Raw genomic sequence first — 22272 nt, forward strand, 5'->3', positions numbered from 1 at the left:
GAGATCATGGAACGGGCAGTCCTTCCCCGGGAGGAAGAGCAGCTCCGTCTTGCCGAGGTTCAGCTTGAGGTGGTGATCCGTCATCCACACTGATATGTCTGCCAGACATGCAGAGATGCGATTCGCCACCTGGTTATCAGAGGGGGGAAAGGAGAAGATTAATTGTGTGTCGTCTGCATAGCAATGATAGGAGAGGCCATGTGAGGATATGACAGAGCCAAGTGACTTGGTGTATAGCGAGAATAGGAGAGGGCCTAGAACAGAGCCCTGGGGGACACCAGTGGTGAGAGCACGTGGTGCGGAGACAGATTCTCGCCACGCCACCTGGTAGGAGCGACCTGTCAGGTAGGACGCAATCCAAGCGTGGGCCGCGCCGGAGATGCCCAGCTCGGAGAGGGTGGAGAGGAGGATCTGATGGTTCACAGTATCAAAGGCAGCCGATAGGTCTAGAAGGATGAGAGCAGAGGAGAGAGAGTTAGCTTTAGCAGTGCGGAGCGCCTCCGTGACACAGAGAAGAGCAGTCTCAGTTGAATGACTAGTCTTGAAACCTGACTGATTTGGATCAAGAAGGTCATTCTGAGAGAGATAGCAGGAGAGCTGGCCAAGGACGGCACGTTCAAGAGTTTTGGAGAGAAAAGAAAGAAGGGATACTGGTCTGTAGTTGTTGACATCGGAGGGATCGAGTGTAGGTTTTTTCAGAAGGGGTGCAACTCTCGCTCTCTTGAAGACGGAAGGGACGTAGCCAGCGGTCAAGGATGAGTTGATGAGCGAGGTGAGGTAAGGGAGAAGGTCTCCGGAAATGGTCTGGAGAAGAGAGGAGGGGATAGGGTCAAGCGGGCAGGTTGTTGGGCGGCCGGCCGTCACAAGACGCGAGATTTCATCTGGAGAGAGAGGGGAGAAAGAGGTCAAAGCACAGGGTAGGGCAGTGTGAGCAGAACCAGCGGTGTCGTTTGACTTAGCAAACGAGGATCGGATGTCATCGACCTTCTTTTCAAAATGGTTGACGAAGTCATCCGCAGAGAGGGAGGAGGGGGGAGGAGGGGGAGGAGGATTCAGGAGGGAGGAGAAGGTGGCAAAGAGCTTCCTAGGGTTAGAGGCAGATGCTTGGAATTTAGAGTGGTAGAAAGTGGCTTTAGCAGCAGAGACAGAAGAGGAGAAAGTAGAGAGGAGGGAGTGAAAGGATGCCAGGTCCGCAGGGAGGCGAGTTTTCCTCCATTTCCGCTCGGCTGCCCGGAGCCCTGTTCTGTGAGCTCGCAGTGAGTCGTCGAGCCACGGAGCAGGAGGGGAGGACCGAGCCGGCCTGGAGGATAGGGGACATAGAGAGTCAAAGGATGCAGAAAGGGAGGAGAGGAGGGTTGAGGAGGCAGAATCAGGAGATAGGTTGGAGAAGGTTTGAGCAGAGGGAAGAGATGATAGGATGGAAGAGGAGAGAGTAGCGGGGGAGAGAGAGCGAAGGTTGGGACGGCGCGATACCATCCGAGTAGGGGCAGTGTGGGAAGTGTTAGATGAGAGCGAGAGGGAAAAGGATACAAGGTAGTGGTCGGAGACTTGGAGGGGAGTTGCAGTGAGATTAGTGGAAGAACAGCATCTAGTAAAGATGAGGTCAAGCGTATTGCCTGCCTTGTGAGTAGGGGGGGAAGGTGAGAGGGTGAGGTCAAAAGAGGAGAGGAGTGGAAAGAAGGAGGCAGAGAGGAATGAGTCAAAGGTAGACGTGGGGAGGTTAAAGTCACCCAGGACTGTGAGAGGTGAGCCATCCTCAGGAAAGGAGCTTATCAGGGCGTCAAGCTCATTGATGAACTCTCCAAGGGAACCTGGAGGGCGATAAATGATAAGGATGTTAAGCTTGAAAGGGCTGGTAACTGTGACAGCATGGAATTCAAAGGAGGCGATAGACAGATGGGTCAGGGGAGAAAGAGAGAATGTCCACTTGGGAGAGATGAGGATCCCAGTGCCACCGCCCCGCTGACCAGAAGCTCTCGGGGTGTGCGAGAACACGTGGGCAGACGAGGCGAGAGCAGTAGGGGTAGCAGTGTTGTCAGTGGTAATCCATGTTTCCGTCAGTGCCAAGAAGTCGAGGGACTGGAGGGACGCATAGGCTGAGATGAACTCTGCCTTGTTGGCCGCAGATCGGCAGTTCCAGAGGCTGCCGGAGACCTGGAACTCCACGTGGGTCGTGCGCGCTGGAACCACCAGGTTAGAATGGCGGCGGCCACGCGGTGTGAAGCGTTTGTATGGTCTGTGCAGAGAGGAGAGAAGAGGGATAGACAGACACATAGTTGACAGGCTACAGAAGAGGCTACGCTAATGTAAAGGAGATTAGAATGACAAGTGGACTACACTGTGTTCAGGAAGTTAAGTTTACGTTGCAAAAATAAAATAAAATCTCATTGACTAAAATGATATAGTACTGCTGGCGGTGAAGTAGGCTGGCTAGCAGTGGCTGCGTTGTTGACTTTGTTTGAACGTGTAGCTGGCTAGGTAACCTCGACAATTTCTCAAAAACTACACAATTATCTTGGATACAAGGACAGCAAAGACAACTATGTAGCTAGCTAACACTACGCTAATCAAGTCGTTCCGTTGTAATGTAAGTTGTAGTGTGAGTTTCTACAGTGCTGCTATTCGGTAGAAGTTGGCTAACTAGCAGTGTTAGCTAGCAGTGTTGACTAGGTAGGAGACGGAAGCGCAGGGCGGTGGACGAAAATAGCTGGCTAGTTAACCGAATAATTACTCAAACCAACTCTAAGCTACACAATTATCTTAGATACAAAGATAGCAAAGACAACTATGTAGCCAGCTAACACTACACTAATCAAGTCGTTCCGTTGTAATGTAATCGTTTCTCCAGAGCTCCAGAGCTGCTATGCTGCTATTCGGTGGCTAGCTGGCTAGCTAGCAGTGTTGACTACGTTACGTTACGAAAATAGCTGGCTAGTTAACCGAATAATTACTCTAACCAACTCTAAGCTACACAATTATCTCAGATACAAAGATAGCAAAGAGAACTGTGTAGCCAGCTAACACTACACTAATCAAGTCGTTCCGTTGTAATGTAATCGTTTCTCCAGTGCTGCTATGCTGCTGTGCTGCTACTCGGTGGCTAGCTGGCTAGCTAGCTAGCTAGCAGTGTTGACTACGTTGTTACGTTCGGACGAAAATAGCTGGCTAGCGAACCTCAATAACCCCAATAACTACTCAATTATCTTTGATACAAAGACGGATATGTAGCTCGTTAAGATCAAACAAATCAAACCGTTGTACTGTAATGAAAATGAATGAAAATGGTAAAACTACCTGTGGAGCGACGCGGAATTGCGACTGCACGCTCCAAACCGGAAACCGTTACATGGTAATTATAATTATGACCACTTCTGGTGGTTGTCCTCCAACCAATCAAAGCTTTTGCAGTATGAACTGACATGTTATCCATCCAGTCATATAATTTGGATCAGAGAACGAACCTAGTGTGTTGTATTGGGATTGTGTCACAGAGCGTTATGGGGGTTCTATGTGTTGAGAAGCTTGGTGACATTGTTAGATAAAGATTAAGAGTGAAGAGGGATAGTTGAGCATTTTTGGGATATTTCGATTTGTTTGTGGTTGAAGAACTCCTTTCATTCTCTGAAGTACACGGAAAATGTGCAAATTAAAAGCGAGGGTCGATCGCTGCCTGAGATCAGTTTCATGAAGAAGGATAGAAACGTGAGGGCGTTCAATACCAACTGGTGTCAAGTATAGCTGGTTAACAGGGAGACTTTCATCTGTATTGCTGGCCAAGCCTGATTTTTGGAAATTCTGAACCTTGGTTGAAAGGTGGGTACAGTGACCTGAAGAACGTTGATTATTCAGCTAAACGGCAAAACAAAAACAGGAAGCATATAAATGCCCACATCAGATTCAAGCTTCTGGGAAAAAGCTGCATCGATAGAGGACAGGACGAGAGGGAAAGTTCTTTCAACAAGGGCAACTGCAAGGAGCTTGCAGAGGTTTTACGATGCTTTACTTGAACATATCAAACTTTCAACTATCTTTTCTAGGATGTCGAAAATAAATCCATATGATTTGATAGCATCATCCATTAGGCTTTCTCATGTAGGCTTTCCACTTTCCTCTGGTATTTACAGTAATCCCTCGTTTATCGCGGGGGTTACGTTCCGAAAATGACCCGCGATAAGTGAAATCCGCGAAATAGAAAACTTTTTTTTTTTTTACAATTAGCAACTATTACATGTATACAAATACAGTGACTCACGTGTAGGCCGTTTCGTCGACATTATGGGTTTAGGAGATGTTCGAAATTACAAGATAATTTGGCCAACTTAATGTAAATTTGCCAAGCTGTTTTATGTACGTACACATAACTGCACGAGACGACAAAATGATAGCACAATTCGTAGCATGTTTTGATACAAGAAGCGGGAGTGAGTTTTTAGCGAATCAGAATGCAGAGCACAATGCACCAAAAAAAAAAAAAAAATGCATTATGAAAATCCGCGAAATAGCGAATCCGCGATAAGTGAACCGCGAAGTGGCGAGGGATCACTGTATTTGCTTTTAGGCAGGTTATACATAATATCTCTCACACGAATTCACTCTTAATCAAACAAAAGGTTCTCAATTTGAGTTTATTATTAATCTCCTCCACCCATTTTTTTTCATATTACATCAACAGTGTCTCCCTTAATTTGATTTTCGTACAGACGTTCAGTCAGACTGTTGGAAAAGGTCAGACATTTCAGTTGCCCAGGCTCCCCCTATGAATAGATCCCATTGAACAACTGTACTTGCTATTCTGACAGTTGGCATATCCAACAGTCTATTCCAAAGTCTCACAATACACGCCTTCCATCTCACCTCACAGGGTTTCCAGCCCATGTCCCCAGTTATTGCAAGTGTAGGTGCAAACTTGTGGACACCTAAAAAGTAATGTACTGCTCTGTTTGTTTGTTTTTAAAATACCTCTTAGCACCCCACACTCCTGCTGAATAGTCCAGAACAGGACACACACATGTCTGATACAGTTTGGAATACGTAGCAAAACCAATATCTTTGAGTGTTTTTGTTTTCCCTATAACTCCCCCAAGCCCTATAACTCCCCGAGTCGGCCAAGGCAGATGTTCGGTATAGAAAGGTAATATGTTCATCAATAAAAATCCCTGCAATCCTAAGTGCTTCTCTGCCGCTGCCACAACCTCTATTTTCTGTGACTTTCGATCCATATCTGCAGTATAATTGACAACCATAGCTATAAATGCTACAAAGCCCACCTTACTGAAGCTCATGTTCTTCCCATCACTCTCTCTCGGTCTCACAATCTTGGATGTGGGAATGGGTGCTGTCCTCATTGAACATTAATTTGCCTGACAGTTTTGATATCCGTTCATTATGATCCATTGCACCTCATCGCACAAGCTTAATACTAATATCTAAATATACTTGTCTTTCTCCAAACATGCATACAACATTAAAAAGAAAGGAGGACCAAGGCACCCTTCATATAATTTATTAATATGACTTTTTTTGTATAGCATATTCAATGGAAATGCATGGCCTTCGTCAGGGAGTACAAAGATAACACAATATCCTCTTTAGAACAGCATTTTTCAATCAACCCAGATTTGAAGAGGGATTTGTTACAGAATTCATTGGACAACACCTAGTAAGCAATACTATACATATTAAAAAGTGAAATACTGTAGATGTGTTTTCAAAATGCAAATTCAGGCTACAAGCATCGGACCCCCCCCCCCAAAAAAAGTTTGAACATTAACTATGACAGGGCTAAGTGGTAAGAATAAGAGAGCCATCTATTTTACCGTACAGTACACTAGAACATAACAAACAAGGAGTCTAAACATGTTGAGGGCAATAAAGCAATATGTCCACTAGATGACAGCAAAGGGGCCCCTCACGACTACAGGAAAGGTGAGAAATCCTCATCTTCATTTAAACCAAGGTACTTACTGGCCTGTAGTTTGTAAATACAAAAGCTTTCCCTTTGGTTTAGCTGTTTAAGACGGTCTCCTTTTCTAAATGAAGCCGGAAACATAATCAATACCCATAGCTTGTAGGGAGGCAGGGTCGCCATGGTGTAAGGACTTGTAGTGCCTTGCCATGGGGGTAGTCTTCATTGCCTACTCGTATGGCGTACTTGTGTCTTTGTCCATCCAATGTAGAATACCTTGCACTGTGGAAATTCCAATCTGTAGATGACATGAGTGGCTTTACATTTAATGCTTAACTTAATACTCTGTTTCAACAAAATCATTTTTCTGTGCAATATTTTTGCAGTGGTTGCATTTAAAAGAGCCCCTGGGTTTGTGATCTAGCCACGTTTTTTGAGAGTCACCAGGAAGGTAGCTGTGGACTAGTTTGTAATTTAGGGTAGGAAATCTCTTAAAGCTTATGACTGGTGGCTCTGTGAAAAATTTGCGTAGTAGCATATCACTTTGGATGCAGCACACATTGTGTCAGTCAGTTTTTATTTATTACCCACAATCCTCTGAAAACAGTCACGTGGCAACATAAGAACTGCAAGGTGTTAAAAACCAAAGACTAATGAGTTCAATCATTAAATGTTCTCTCTTTGGTTATCTTTCTGAAAGAGTTGCATTTTGAGCAACAGTTTGGTAAAATGAAATTAACAAATCATTTAAATGACTAAATATATACGCTTTTAAAAAAGTTTATTTTTATTTTTATTACATTTCAATGCTGTCTGCTAGACCATAGGCTCTGTATGTCACGTTGTATAAATGATTGGAGACAGGCGCAGGAATACGTAATAGGAATACGTAAAAGCCCAAAACAAACAAGTATACAAAACACACAGGGATGTAACCCAAACAAAAGAGCGAGGTTAAACCTCTAATAAATGCACGGGACGAGACCCGTAATAACAATTGCACGAAACGCGCAGCACGAAAGCCAAACCAACACAGGTACTCACAGGACCAACAGACATGGTAACAATAACCAACCAAACAATGGTGAACAGAGGGCATATGCATATATACACACACACACATACATACATACAATTACTAATCAGGGGGAAATATGACCCAGGTGTGTGTAATTAGACAAGACAGTCTGGGGTTGGTGGTAAAGGAACCAGTTCAGTGACACCTAGAAGCCAGTGAAGTAGAACTCCGGAACTGGTGCACTGAATGAGCGGCAGTACCGGAAGGATCCGTGACACTGTATGACTTGCATACATTTTTATTAATTATATGTTTTTTTTTAACATTTCAATTCACCCTAGAATAATTTCTTAGTGTGGCTGAGAGGGTAAAATTCCCCAAAAATGTACCATCTTACTGCCCCTCCTGTTTCCATTCTGTCTAAATAAACCATTGAAAAATAAGTGGAATTCCACAAAAAAAACAATCTGAGTTTTTATGTTTTGATGATGCCTTTTACATGCACTGATCCATAATGTCTAAATACACATGATATATATATATAGTACCAGTCAAAAGTTTGGACACACCTACTCATTCAAGGGTTTTTCTTTATTTTTATTATTGTCTACATTGTAGAATAATAGTGAAGACATCAAAACTATGAAATAACACATATGGAATCAGGTAGTAACCAAAAAAGTGTTAAACAAATCAAAATATATTTGAGATTCTTCAAAGTAGCCATCTTCTGCCTTGATGACAGCTTTGCACATTCTAGTAACCTTCATTGTCAATGTACATAATACCCCTTCAGTAACCTTCATTGTAAATGTACATAATACCCCTTCTGTAACCTTCATTGTAAATGTACATAATACCCCTTCAGTAACCTTCATTGTAAATGTACATAATACCCCTTCAGTAACCTTCATTGTAATCTACATAATACCCCTTCAGTAACCTTCATTGTAATCTACATAATACCCCTTCAGTAACCTTCATTGTAATCTACATAATACCCCTTCAGTAACCTTCATTGTAAATGTACATAATAACCCTTCAATACCCCTTCAGTAACCTTCATTGTAAATGTACATAATACCCCTTCAGTAACCTTCATTGTAATCTACATAAAACCCCTTCAGTAACCTTCATTGTAAATGTACATAATACCCCTTCAGTAACCTTCATTGTAAATGTACATAATACCCCTTCAGTAACCTTCATTGTAATCTACATAATACCCCTTCAGTAACCTTCATTGTATGTACATAATACCCCGGCCTGATACCCTGGTCTTCAGGCAGTTTTTCTTTCTATCTAATGCATCATATTTCATAGGCTGATTGAAAATATGATGCAGTAGATAAGCAGCAGGTGATGGCTTTATCAATCTGTCATCTCGAGATACACTGGAATAACCTGTTCTGCCATCAAAACACCATGATATCATATTCAATGTAAACACATTAGATCAACCACAACAACCTACAGTGTAATTATAGTGTTATGAGCTCAGAGCTGATAGCAATAATGGATTATATGATTTCTCACACCTACGTCTTCTCCAAGTCATCCATCTCCACAGGGTTGTTTGATGTTGACGGTGATGATGTGATTACTGACAGGGTTGGCAGCAACACCACTGTAGATGGAGTTGTAATCGTATCACTCTACCTGCTGAGGGTAAGACAGGCTGGTGATGAGATCGGGTGTAATCATTAGTCCAAACAGTTACAACTAAAACATCAGGTTCTATTGAACCTCTCTGTTGCAAAAGATTTCTGAAACAGAAGCGAACAGAGGGCTGCTGGTCTGGTTGAGTATATTCTCTCCTCTGTACAAGGACACGGTCACATCTTTCCAGTTCTTCACAGTGCAAACCACTGAACAGCTCGAGCTTTAGAGCAATGAACCATTTCTTCGGATTTAGAAGTCTTGCCAGACTGACGTTCATGCTGTTATATTTTGTCATTGAAGGTATGTTTCTTTAGTGGTTCCTGATTTGCTGCACTAACCAAAAGTGTATGTGGTTATGCTGCTCTGTTTCAAGATGACTTTCAAAAAGCGTGGGACAAAAAAAAGCTGTGGTTTTTAGGGTGTAAGTGTCTCGCTTGAACGTCTTAACTTCTTTGGGGTAGGGGGCAGTATTTTCACGTCCGGATGAAAAGCGTGCCCAGAGTAAACTGCCTGCTACTCAAGCCCAGATGCTAGGATATGCATATTACTAGTATATTTGGATAGAAAACACTCTGAAGTTTCTAATACGGTTTGAATGATGTCTGTGAGTATAACAGAACTCATATGGCAGGCAAAAACCTGAGAAAAAATCCAACCAGGAAGTGGGAAATCTGAGGTTTGTAGGTTTTCAAGTCTTACCCTATCCAATATACAGTGTCTGTGGGGTCATCTTGCACTTCCTAAGGCTTTCACTAGATGTCAACAGTCTTTAGAACCTTGTTTCAGGCTTCTACTTTGAAGTGGGAGAGAATGAGAGCTGATTGAGTCATGGGTCTGCCAGAAGGCCATGTGCTCAGTCAGGCGCACGCCGGTGAGAGTTAGCTCCGTTACCTTTCATTTCTAAAGACAAAGGAATTCTCCAGTTGAAACATTATTGAAGATTTATGATAAAAACATCCTCAAGATTGATTATATACATCGTTTGACATGTTTCTACGAACTGTAATATGACTTTTTTGACTTTGTCTGGACCTAGTGCCTGCGCATTTGGATTACTGTACTAAATGCACGGACAAAAAGGAGGTATTTGGACATAAATTATGGACTTTAACGAACAAAACTAACATTTATTGTGGAACTGGGATTCCTGGGAGTGCATTCTGATGAAGATCATCAAAGGTAAGTGAATATTTATAATGCTATTTCTGACTTTTGTTGACTCCATAACATGGCGGGTATCTGTATTGCTTGTTTTGGTCTCTGAGCGCTGTACTCAGATTATTCCATGGTGTGCTTTTTCCATAAAGCTTTTTTGAAATCTGACACAGCGGTTGCACTCTACTTCATCACCCTCCCGGATCCGGGATCCTCCTCATCAAAAAAGCTGACTAGCATAGCCTAGCCTAACGGGACAGGGATATCATATAATATAATTTTCATGAAATCACAAGTCCAATACAGCAAATGAAAGATAAACATCTTGTGAATCCAGCCATTATTTCCGATTTTTAAAACGTTTTACAGCGAAAACACAATATGTATTTCTATTAGCTAACCACAATAGCCAAACACACAACCGCATATTTTCACCATGTTTCCACCGCATAAGTAGCTTTAACAAAACCGACAAAATAGAGATAAAATTAGTCACTAACCAAGAAACAACTTCATCAGATGACAGTCTTATAACATGTTATACAATACATTTCTGTTTTGTTCGAAAATGTGCATATTTGAGGTATAAATCATAGTTTTACATTGCAGCCACCATCAAAAATAGCACCAAAGCAGCCAGAATAATTAGAGAGCAACGTAAAATACATAAATACTCATCATAAAACATTTATGAAAAATACATGGTGTACAGCAAATGAAAGATAAACATCTTGTGAATCCAGCCAATATTTCAATTTTTTTTTAGTTTTTTACAGCGAAAACACAATATAGAATTATATTAGCTTACCACAATAGCCAAACACACAAACGCATTTATTCACCGCAAAGGTAGCTTTCGCAAAAACCAGCAATAGATATAAAATTAATCACTAACCTTTGGACAACTTCATCAGATGATAGTCTTATAACATCATGTTATACAATACATTTATGTTTTGTTCGAAAATGTGCATATTTAGAGCTGCAAATCGTGGTTATACATTGTGAATACGTAGCAACATTTCCCCAGAATGTCCGGAGATATTTTGGACACTCACTTAATCTGACCAAAGAACTCATCATAAACTTTACATAAAAATACTTGTTGTATGGCAAATGAAAGATACACTGGTTCTTAACTTCTCTGGGGCAGGTGGGACGCAAACGTCCCACCGGCCAATAGCCAGGGAAAATACAGCGAGCCATATTCAAATAGCATGATATAAAAATCAAACTTTCATTAAATCACACATGTAAGACACCAAATTAAAGCTACACTCGTTGTGAATCCAGCCAATATGTCAGATTTCAAAAAAGCTTTTCGGCGAAAGCATAAGATGCTATTATCTGATGACAGCACATCAGTAAACAAACAGAGTAGCATATTTCAACACTGCAAGCACGACACAAAACGCAGAAATAAAATATAAATCATGCCTTACCTTTGACGAAATTATTTTGTTGGCACTCCAATATGTCCCATTAACATCACAAATGGTCGTTTTGTTCGATTAATTCCATCGATATATATCCAAAATGTCAATTTATTTGGACCGTTTGATCCAGAAAAACACAGCTTCCAACTTTTGCCAAGTCACTACAAAATATATCAAAAGTTACATGTAAATTTACCAAAACATTTCAAACTACTTTTGTCATACAACGTTAGGTATTTTTAAACGTTAATAATCGATCAATTTGAAGACGGGATGATCTGTGTTCAATACAAAACGAAACCAAACTGACGCAACTTTTTTCATAACATGACTCTCTCCAAACATTTACTTCATGTGACCCTCATTTACGATAGCCCTACTTCTTCAGTTCACAAAGGAATAACCTCAACCGATTTCCAAGGACTGGTGACATCCAGTGGAAGCGGTAGAACCTGCAAGCAAGTCCTTTAAAAATCTGGTGTCTCTTAAAAAGCTAATTGAAAAGACAGTGACATCAAAAAAATAAAAATTCTGAATGGTTTGTCCTCAGGGTTTTGCCTGCTACATAAGTTCTGTTATTCTCACAGACATGATTCAAACAGTTTTAGAAACTTCAGAGTGTTTTCTATCCAAATCTACTAATAATATGCATATCTTATATTCTGGGGATGAGTAGCAAGCAGTTGAATTTTGGCATGCTATTTTTCCCGAAAGTGAAAAAGCTGCCCCCTGCCCTCAATGCAACCGCTGTTAGATTTTTAAAAATAACTTTACCACAACATACAGGTTGGGTTATTGTGAGACAGCGCTCACCAACACGGCGGAGAATAGGCATCAACATATTACACAGAAATACGAAATAACATCATAAATGTTGTCTTACTTTTGCTGAGCTTCCATCAGAATGTTGTACAATGAGTCCTATTTCCAGAATAAATCGTTGTTTGGTTTTAGAATGTCCATTTCTTCTGTTGAATTTGCACCACAATGGTAGCCAAGGTTGCTAACATTCCCATCCTCTCTTGGCGCAAAGAACGGATAACTCCAAAAGTCCCAATAAACGTTGAATAAACTGATAAAACTCTCTTATAAAATGGGTTGAAGTTATGTATAGTAACCCTGCGTGTAAAATAGTAAATAATGGCTACATCTCAGAAAGTTTTCAACTATCTAGAGGAGTTTACAAGGTTGTCCACTATCGGCATATCTATTTATTATTGCCATCAAAATGTTAGCTGTTAAAATTAGATCAAACAATAATATTAAGGGATTAGAAATCTGTGGCTTAAAAACTAAGGTGTCATTGTACGCTGACGATTCATGCTTTCTTTTAAAACCACAATTATAATCTCTCCACGGCCTCAGAGGCTCTAGATACTTTTGCTATCCTCTCTGGATTAAAACCAAATTATGTTAAGTGTACTATATTACGTATTGGATCACTAAAAAATGCAAATTTTACATTACCGTGTAGTTTAACAATTAAATGGTCTGACAGAGATGTGGACATACTCGGTATACAAATCCCAAAAGAAAGAAATTATCTCACTCCAAGAAATTATTCTAGAAAGTTAGCAAAAATAGATAAGATCTTGCTACCATGGAAAGGAAAATACCTGTCTATTTGTGGAAAAATCACCCTGATTAACTCTTTAGTCATATCACAGTTTACCTATTTGCTTATGGTTTTGCCTACACCTAGTGACATGCTTTTTAAACTATATTAACAAATATTTTGTGAAGTGCACAAGTCCCTCCTGCAGCAAAGCACCCCCACAACATGATGCTGCCACCACCGTGCTTCACGGTTGGGATGGTGTTCTTCGGCTTGCAATTCTGACCCACTGGAATTTTGATACAGTGAATTAAAAGTGAAATAATCTGTCTGTAAACAATTGTTGGAAAAATGTATTGTCATGCACATAGTAGATTTGCCAAAACTATAGTTTGTTAACAAGAAATGTGTGGAGTGGTATAAAAACAAGTTTTCATGACTCCAACCTAAGTGTATGTAAACTTCAGATTTGAACTGTATATAAAGCCAACACTCACCATAGACAGTTAGATAGAATCTCTGAGATGTTTTGTGTGTATTGAAAATGTCTAGCTGATAAACTCCAGAGTTGTTGAGGGTGAGATTTCTGATGGTGAGAGATCCAGTTTGTCTGTCCAGCTGCAGTCTGTCTGGGAATCTTCCTTTGAATCCTGTGATGTTCTCTCCTCTGACCTGACTCTCAACTATTGAAGTATTTGGAATGACTGGACCAAAGAACCAAAATATCTTATCAACATGTAGTTCAGTTAGTCCAGTGTGTAGAGTGACAGACTGCCTCTCTCTCTGTGTCAATGTATTTACTTCAGCATTCACAGCTCCCGACTGCTCCCAAAAATAATCTATTAGATATTTATTTTATTTTCAGTTAGTTTTCAGATCCACTTGACTAGTTTTTACTTAGTTTAAGTTTTATAGAAACACTTCTTTGTTAGTATATTATTTAGTTTCAGTTTTAGTGTTAGGGACAGAAAGACGTGCATTTATGTGTTGTATAGTTTTTGGGGATGTCACTTCTTGCCTTTGTGGGGCAGTAATGCATAAGGTGATGGGTCAGGTCATAGGTTAGGTTAACTTTAAAGGTAGACTCAGCCAGATGAAGTACACGCACAAAGTGAACTGTAGTAGTGGGTCAATTTCCACAGCAACCAGGGTCTGGTTTCTCAAAGGCATCTTAAATTCTTTGTTGGAACCTTAGTAGGAGCGTCGTTAAACATGGTGCGCCTCGCTACACCTAGGTCTCAGGGGAGAACTGCAAGCGAAACATACAGTCTCCTGATCTTGCTGGTCTCCTGATCTCCTGGTCTCCGAACCCGAAAGCAAGTCACAAGGACAACAAATCCTCAGCACCGCAATACTGGTAGCACCCAGGTTGGTACACTGTCACAAGTAATAAAAACAAGGACACAACCCAAACGATGGCACAAACGACACCTAGCGGGGGGACAGCAGAGCACCCTGATGGAGGCTAGCTTGCTTGCTTGCTGCTCCAAGCCATTGAATAGATGCCGGTAGCCTATACTTCTGCGCTTATACACTCTAACATTGAGCTCTTACCAAGTGAGCCCTTCCTGGAACGTGCAGAAAAAAAGGAAGAAGTGGAAGAAGTGCAGCGGCTGCTATTTACCAGGTGCGCATTTTTTAAAAGGTTTTTAATGCCTTTAGGGGGTTGTGAAGGAGTGAGGTAGGGGGAGGTACATCTGCAACGGCCGAAAGTCAGACACTAATGTAGTTTTCCAACCACAAACCTCAACTCAACGTGGCAGGTTGCCATCGTTTATAAATACCTTTTTTTGGGGGGGAGGACGACTGGCGCCGCGGTCTAAGGTGTCACTACAGACCCAGGTTCGATCCCGACTGATCGGGAGTCCCTTAAGGCGGCGTACAATTCTCCCAGTGTTATCCGTTTAGGGGAGGGTTTTGCTGGAGTAGGTCGTCATTGTAAATAAGAATTTGTTCTTAACTGACTTGCCTAGTTAAATAAAGGTTAAATAATAAAATAAAAGGTTTTCTTTAAAATCTAACCCCCATATCACACACCCACAAGCTAAAAGCATAATATAACATGTGTGTTCATTACTTACTGAGAGAGAGCCTCAAATATCACATGTATGTGTATATATACACTGTACACATAAATTGGCAATTGGTTCCTGTTTCAGTCATGTCTTTGGCTACATTCACATCGGTGAAATACAGTGCAAATAAAGTATTTAGACCCATTTACATTTTTCCACATTTTGTTACATTACAGCCTAATTCTAAAATGGATTAAATCGTTTTTCCCCTCATCAATCTACACACATACCCCATAATGACAAAGCAAAAACAGGTTCAGAAATTTTTGCAAGTGTATTAAAAATAAAAAAAAGTAAATATCACATATACATAAGTATTCAGACCCTTTACTCAGTACTTTGTTGAAGCACCTTTGGCAGCGATTACAGCCTTGAGTCTTCTTGGGTATGATGCTACAAGCTTGGCACACCTGTATTTGGAGGGTTTCTCCCATTCTTCTCTGCAGATTCTCTCAAGTTCTGTCAGGTTTGATGGGGAGCCACTGCACAGCTATTTTAAGATCTCTTCAGAGATGTTAAATCAGGTTCAAGTCCGGCTCTGGCTGGGCCACTCAAGGACACTTTATTGGAACTATAGTAGGAGCGTCGTTAGACATGGTGCGCCTGCTACACCTAGGTCTCAGGGGAGAACTGCAAGCGAAACATACAGTCTCCTAATCTTGCGGTGTAGGCACGGTGTCCGAAACCGAAAGCAAGTCACAAGGACAACAAATCCTCAGCGCCGCAATACTGGTAGCACCCAGGTTGGTACACTGTCACGAGTAATAAAAACAAGGACACAACCCAAACGATGGCACAAGCGACACCTAGCGGGGGGACAGCAGAGCACCCTGATGGAGGCTAGCTTGCTTGCTGCTCCAAGCTATTGAATAGATGCCGTTATCCTATACTTCTGCGCTTATACACTCTAACATTGAGCTCTTCCTGGAACGCGCCGAGAAAAGGAAGGGGAAGTAGTGCAGCGGCTGCTATTGAAACGGGTCATCCACAGCACAACAGTACATAACTCAGCCCGCCTAAACGATTATTGGAAATACAGCGGCTGTGAAGAGACCTCTAAAGTCCCAGCAATAGAGAACTAGAAAATGACAACGCTTCAATATTTGGGAATATCAGTACGTTTCATCATCGGTAAGTAGGCTATTCCTGTAGAAGTTGTACTTTGTGTTGGTTACTGTTGTGATATATAGGCATGTCTTCTCATAATGTATATGCTAGCCTATTAGACCTACTGTTATTCATTTATACATTTAATTCGTTGTCAATCTATTGTTTAGCCTATAGTCCTTGTCCTTTTTAAACACCATTCCCCACGAATAAAGTCGCACAAAAAGTATACAGCTCTGGTATCAAAACCTGCCATTTCCTCGGAAAGAGGTTGTGGGTGAGAACATTGCTGTTAGTCTGGTTCAGTCTCTCATCTCTACCGTACCACGACAGAGTCACATCTCTCACACAACACACCACCAAACAGCTCTCACTGCCAGGGGAAAATCGCCAGTTATGATACCAGATGACACGGAGTACAAGGAGTTGAATGTAATACCCGAACAGGCTAACCAAACATGGGCTATCAGCAAATTGTAAAAGGCATTCCAAAAATAATTGGTGTCAAATTTGAATGTAGACTAAATTATTCATATAGCCTATGCCTATGACTTATCATCGGATAAGATCAAAATGTGTATATTTGTATTATGCCTTATGGACTTTTTTTAAATTTCGAAGCAACCGCGACACATGGAGATGGACATGTAGACTATCTTGTGCTGACTGACTACCTCAAATTATAATAATTTAACAGAGAGCGCTTTTGCCCCATGTACTCTATAGCCATCTCTTTGTATGCACTATTTAGCCTACTAACTTAGGACCAAGGTAAAAACAGTTTCAGGTTGGATATTCGCCAGATAGTTGGGCTTTCAAACCTCAATAGCTTTCAAACCACTTAGGACACAGACTCCAAATAAGTGTCATGATGTTGGAAAAATTGTGCACAACATTGCACAGGTCTTATTTTCACGATTTTGACATTAATTCACTTTCCAAAGCTAATAAACATGTGGAAATGTAAGCAGCATTCCGTATTCTGAGTTGAATTAGTTAGGGAGCGCAAACAAAGTACAAACTTTTTTTACATTCTAATTTCAATAGCTCCTTGATCATGTGACCTACTGACCTCAAACACAGTTCAGAATGTACATTCAGTGCGCTTACACATTGCACACCGTTTAGTTTGTCCATTTTCATCTCACACTTTGTTACATGAATTTTGTACATTTTCTGATTTCAATAACTCCTTGGTCATGTGACCTACTGGACTCAACCAAGTTTCGGAATGTCCATTGACTATCCTATATTGCACACCCTTTAGTTTGTACATTTTCATCTCACATGATTTTACATTAATTTGCCTGCTCTGCCCCGCTGAAAGACAGTGTCACTCACACACCTATTTACTTGGGCCTTCTCCCTGGGCCTGAGAGTGTATAGCTTACTCCCTGGAACTACAGATCTCTAGGCCTCCACACCAATTCTCCCTACCCGGTCAACACCCCTCTCACTGTGCATCATCTATCACCGTGTCCCGGGAGGGGCTCAGCCAGCTCCATAACCTTGCCCACCAGGCGAACCGGGGCACCCACACTGAAGCACCCCTCCCCGGACACTAAGACGTCTATATTCCGGCTGTCAGGAACCACGTGCACCTGGTAACCCGAAACAGGGTCTGTGCACCTGGTGACCCGCCCACTTTTTTTTCAGCTCAGAGACTAAGTCCCCACTCCAACCTCTATGGCCTGAGTGCTGCCCCTAGCCCCCGAGTCTGGCTGCCCCTGCTCGGACTCTGAGTGCCCCTCGCCTTGTATGGAGGCCTACTTGTGCACCTGGTGACCCTTTGACTTCCACAGCGAGTCCCAACCTGACTCACAGTCATACCAGAGGACGGGCCTGGTTGGATGGGCGACCATCACCTAGCCCCCTAACCAATCCATAGCCCCATGTCAATGTCTTACGCCTTCTGCCTGCCTGGGCTCTCTCACACTCTGTGTCTGGCTCTTCTGCGTGCACCTGGTAACCCCTAAGTAAAGAATGAGGATGGTGGAGGAAGACGCCTTCCGTCCAGACAAAAGCTTGGATCGAGGGCTGACTTTCAATAGATCACAGCGAGTGAGCTGCTCTTCTACATACGAAATCCTGACCCAGAATCAGGTCGTCTACGAGTAGTTTAGCACCAGAATCCCCACAAACATGCTGTGCACATCAGGAGAGGGGCTGCCGCACCCCAACATCATCACGAACGGTTCATCTCACCTGCCAAAAGAGGCAAGCTATCCCGGGCCAACCAAAGATCCGTGGCGCTACGGTATCGTTACATTTAGGGGGGATTCTGACTTAGAGGCGTTCAGTCATAGTTCCACAGATGGTAGCTTCGCACTATTGGATCCTCAGCCAAGCACATACACCAAATGTGCTTGGGTGATTTGAGTGCGAACGCAACAGGTGGATACGCTCCTTTGAATTTCATCAAAGTTGACATTCAGTGATTCGTGCGTGCTGGGAACCTAGGCTTCTTCCGTCCGTTTTATGGGTCCACAGCAAATCAATTGGCATTGATGGTACTACCCACAGATGTAGGCCTCCCTCCCCAGACAAGCTGGAGATACTTCTCCCCACTTCGTAGGGCATGAGCCAGATACATGCAATTCCATATCACCGTGGGGCCAATTGGTTTAGTCTCCGCCTCGAGTATAGTGAGCGTAGAGGAAACCTCCCCACCTACAATTGGTGGTGTCCCAAACTCAGGCAAGCCTAAGGCCTGGTAGTGTCAGCAAATGTTAAGGCACATGCCATCTCCACTACATGCTCCAAGGAGCATAGAGGAGAGCTCCCACATAGAATGTATAGAGTCCCGCAGGCGGACCTAAGGCGGACCTGAGACCTGGCAGTGTCCATAACCGCTAAGCACATTCCATCTCCATTTAGTGCTCCACTGTTAACGGGTCCAGCCGAAGCCAGCTTTCGTTTCAAACTTTCGCGGTTTAGAGTTAGTTAAGTATACGGGGGATGCGTGTTTAAACGTTTCACCACATCCGCTCTGTGATCAGACTGATGCCAGTAGTACACTTTCATCAGCCGTCTCTCAGGACTTAACTCCCCCCTCCTAGCCAAAGCCAGGGATGTGTTCAAGCCATCATTCTCTGATTGGCTTCCTGTCAAGGTCAGGATTCACTTACAAGAGCACCACAGCAAATCATTGAGTCTGGTGGAACCGCCCTCACATTTTCATGCTTGACCGAAAGCCCGATATTCCAGGACCGACTGCCGCCTTCCGTTAACGATCAACAGCCGTCACCATCTGCAGGACTCTTTGCGTACGGACTAGTACAGAGGTAACTCCCGTTTGGTTTGCATCGTTAGCGACACCTGAAAACAGGTGACATACAGGGAGGGATTGGAAGAGCCCTGCTAGAAGGCTACCTCGTTATCGCCCTTACGCTACTGTACTAACATGCTAGAGACAGTTTGTCTCCTAGCCAGTGGCGAGAGGATGGCGACGGAGCGACTGCTCCCCAGCTGTGACCCTATCCCCGCTTCAGACTCCAGCCCAGCCCAACCGACCCAGCCCTTAGATCCAATCCTTATCCCGAAGTTATGGATCTGACTTGCCGACTTCCCTTACCTACATTGTTCTAACATGCCAGAGGCTGTTCACCTTGGAGATCTGCTGCGGATATGGCTACAGCCCGGCGCAAGATTTACACCCTCTCCCCTGGATTTTTAAGAGCCAATGAGAGCTCACCAGACGCCGCCGGAACCGCAACGCTTTCCAAGGCTTGGGCCCCTCTGTCGGGGCAAACCCATTCCAGGGCTCCCTGCCATCACAAAGAAAAGAGAACTCTCCCCGGGGCTCCCGCCAGTTTCTCCGGGAACAGTCGCGTTACCGCACTGGAAGTCTCGCGGCGCCCGTCTCCGCCAGTCTGTGGACATTCTGAACCTTGGTTGAGTCCAGTTGGTCACATGACCAAGGAGCTATTGATATTAGAAAGCATGAAAAACATTGAAAATTCATGTAAAATCATGCAAGATGAAAATGGACAAACAAAAGGGTGTGCAATCTATAAGGCTAGTCAGTAGATATTCTGAAAGTAGTTTGAGGGTAGTAGGTCATGAGACTAAGGAGCTTTTGAAATTTAAAACTTCAGAAAATGATCGTAAAATCTCATGAGATGCAAATGGACAAACAAAAGGGTGTGCAATGTGTAGGCCCACTGAGTGTACATTATGAACCTTGTTCATAATGAGCTATTGAATTTAAAATAGTGTGAGATGTAAATCAACAAAAAAAAGTGTGTACAATGTGTCTCTGCCATCGGGTTAGCTAGAACCAGTTTTGAAAGTTTTAGAAGTAATGGTTAAAGAGCTATTGAAATTGAAAACATTTGATTTGTCACCATGTTGACGGTCCCTGGCTGCTGTTGGTGGACGTAAGGAAAACTGCAGGCGAATATCCGTTGAATATCCAACCTGAATCTGTCTTTACCTCGGTTTACTTAGGCTACACAAGGGCCTTAGGCCTACTTAATAACATTTCCCAAGTCTATCAGGTAGCAAATGTATTAACATAGACTTATTAATAATTTATAGTCGTATTTTCAGAAATGAACCACATGTTTTGCTCCAAACCATTTGTTCGGCCCTATCCCGATTTGGTCAATGGTTGCAGACTCCAAACTGTTTCTCTTCACCATGGACTCTTTCCCTTTGGCGTTAATTAATTGTAATTATTAGGCTATATCCCGATCATTTTTGTTGAAAATGTTTCATAGCGACCATAAAGAAGCATGCTCGTTTTACAAACTGTTTTGGCCTAGCCTACTCTACGCGGGGAGAGTAGGCTTATTTTTTTACTAGCATTGTAAATTTATTTATTTCAGAAATTAACCTAATTATTTCAAATCAAACTTTATTCGTCACATGCGCCAAATACAACATGTGTAGACCCTTTTGTGAAATGCTTACTTACAAGCCCTTAACCAAAAGTTCAAGAAAAAGTTAAGAAAATATTTACTAAATAAACTAAAGTCAAAAAGTAACACAATTAAATAACAATAACGAGGCTATATACAGCGGGTACCGGTACCGAGTCAATGTGCAGGGGTACAGTTAGTCGAGATAATTTGTACATGTAGGTAGGGGTGAATTGACTATGCGTAGATAATAAACAGCGAGTAGCAGCAGTGTACAAAACTAATTTATGTAAATAGTCCGGGTGGACATTTGATTAATTGTTCAGCAGTCTTGGGGTTAGAAGCTGTTAAGGAGCCTTTTGTTCCCAGACTTGGTGCTCCGGTACCGCTTGCGTGTGATAGCAGAGAAAACAGTCTATGACTTGGGTGACTGGAGTCTGAAAAATGTTTGGGTTTCCTCTGAAACCGCCTAGTATATATGTCCTGGATGGCAAGAAGCTTGGCCCCAGTGATGTACTGGGCCGTCCGCACAACCCTCTGTAGCGCCTTACGGTCAGATGCCGAGCAGCCATACCAGGTGGTGATGCAAACGGTCAGCATGCTCTCGATGGTGCAGCTGTAGAACTTTTGAAAGTTAAATGACACATTATTAGGATATATTGAAGCATTAGGTTCTAAGTGCGCGAGGAATAGCCACTTGGATTGGAGAGAAGGAAGAGCACCCCTGCAGAAAAAAACTAGCATAGACCAGAATACAGTGGCGTGCTGTGGGCCTGGGGCCTGGGCCTTCAGTGAGGTACTACACAGTCCCACCCAAATTAATCCTCCTCTTATTACCATCATTATGATGCCATGGCTCTAGACACTATACATTTAGACAGAAACGCAGTATAACCAGGCGTTGCGTCACCTTGAAATTGACAAATTGACATTTTTGGGTAAACAGTGTTTACCCAAAAACATGACACAATCAATGAGTCTTTTCAATATTTCCCTTCACCTTTTCATTGTGCAGATCCGTTGCCCTGCGCGCTTGTTCTTTGAGCTGTAGATCCACTCCGGTGTCCCCAAAAGTTTTCAAAAGCACCATTGCTTGTAAGTGCCCAGCCGTACTTTGGTGTCTCGTTGCTGCCTTGGTTAGACAACTCAAGTTTGCAAAGCCAGTGTGGCTCCAAACACCAAATCGATCACTTGCAAATAATAGGCATTCCCAGCAGTACAGTTTGCAGTGCTTCTCGGAGCCTGTGAGCCATTGACAGCGCTCGTAGTTGAAACTTTGAAAGTGGCGAGCGAACGAACCCCTTTCCCACCTGTGACAGGCTTTGTGGCGTCGGGCGACCTCTCCTTACAATGTCTAACTTTTCTTGAAAAGTTCGTCTTGAGAATGGCGTAATAATTATATCCTCGACCAAATCGATATCTTCTCCTCCTTCCGCCATTGTGGGTTGAAAAAACAGCTTAGTAGTACGCAAATTAATTCGTTTATCAAATTCAGTT

General features: G+C 42.6%; 2 protein-coding genes across 8 annotated transcripts in view; one reads left to right on the forward strand and one right to left on the reverse strand.

The window, feature by feature from the left end:
* Positions 1-22272, reverse strand: part of LOC139578934 (SLAM family member 5-like) — a 209514-nt gene that overhangs the window by 86743 nt on the left and 100499 nt on the right. The window lies entirely within an intron of this gene.
* The window catches only part of LOC139578937 (SLAM family member 9-like), a 57861-nt gene continuing 51085 nt past the window's right edge, over positions 15497-22272 (forward strand). For 2 of the 5 annotated variants that reach the window (XM_071407086.1, XM_071407087.1), the window contains exon 1: positions 15507-15937. Coding sequence is in view for 2 of the 5 variants with exons in the window: in XM_071407090.1 (XP_071263191.1) it covers positions 15892-15937 (46 nt within the window). In the remaining 3 variants the exon portion in view is untranslated. Of the gene's footprint in view, positions 15938-22272 lie in introns of all 5 variants that reach the window. The other 3 variants (XM_071407090.1, XM_071407089.1, XM_071407088.1) reach the window with 3 other exon arrangements.

The sequence above is a fragment of the Salvelinus alpinus genome, chromosome 6 (genome assembly GCF_045679555.1).
Source record: "Salvelinus alpinus chromosome 6, SLU_Salpinus.1, whole genome shotgun sequence".
Classification (NCBI taxonomy): Eukaryota; Metazoa; Chordata; class Actinopteri; order Salmoniformes; family Salmonidae; genus Salvelinus; species Salvelinus alpinus.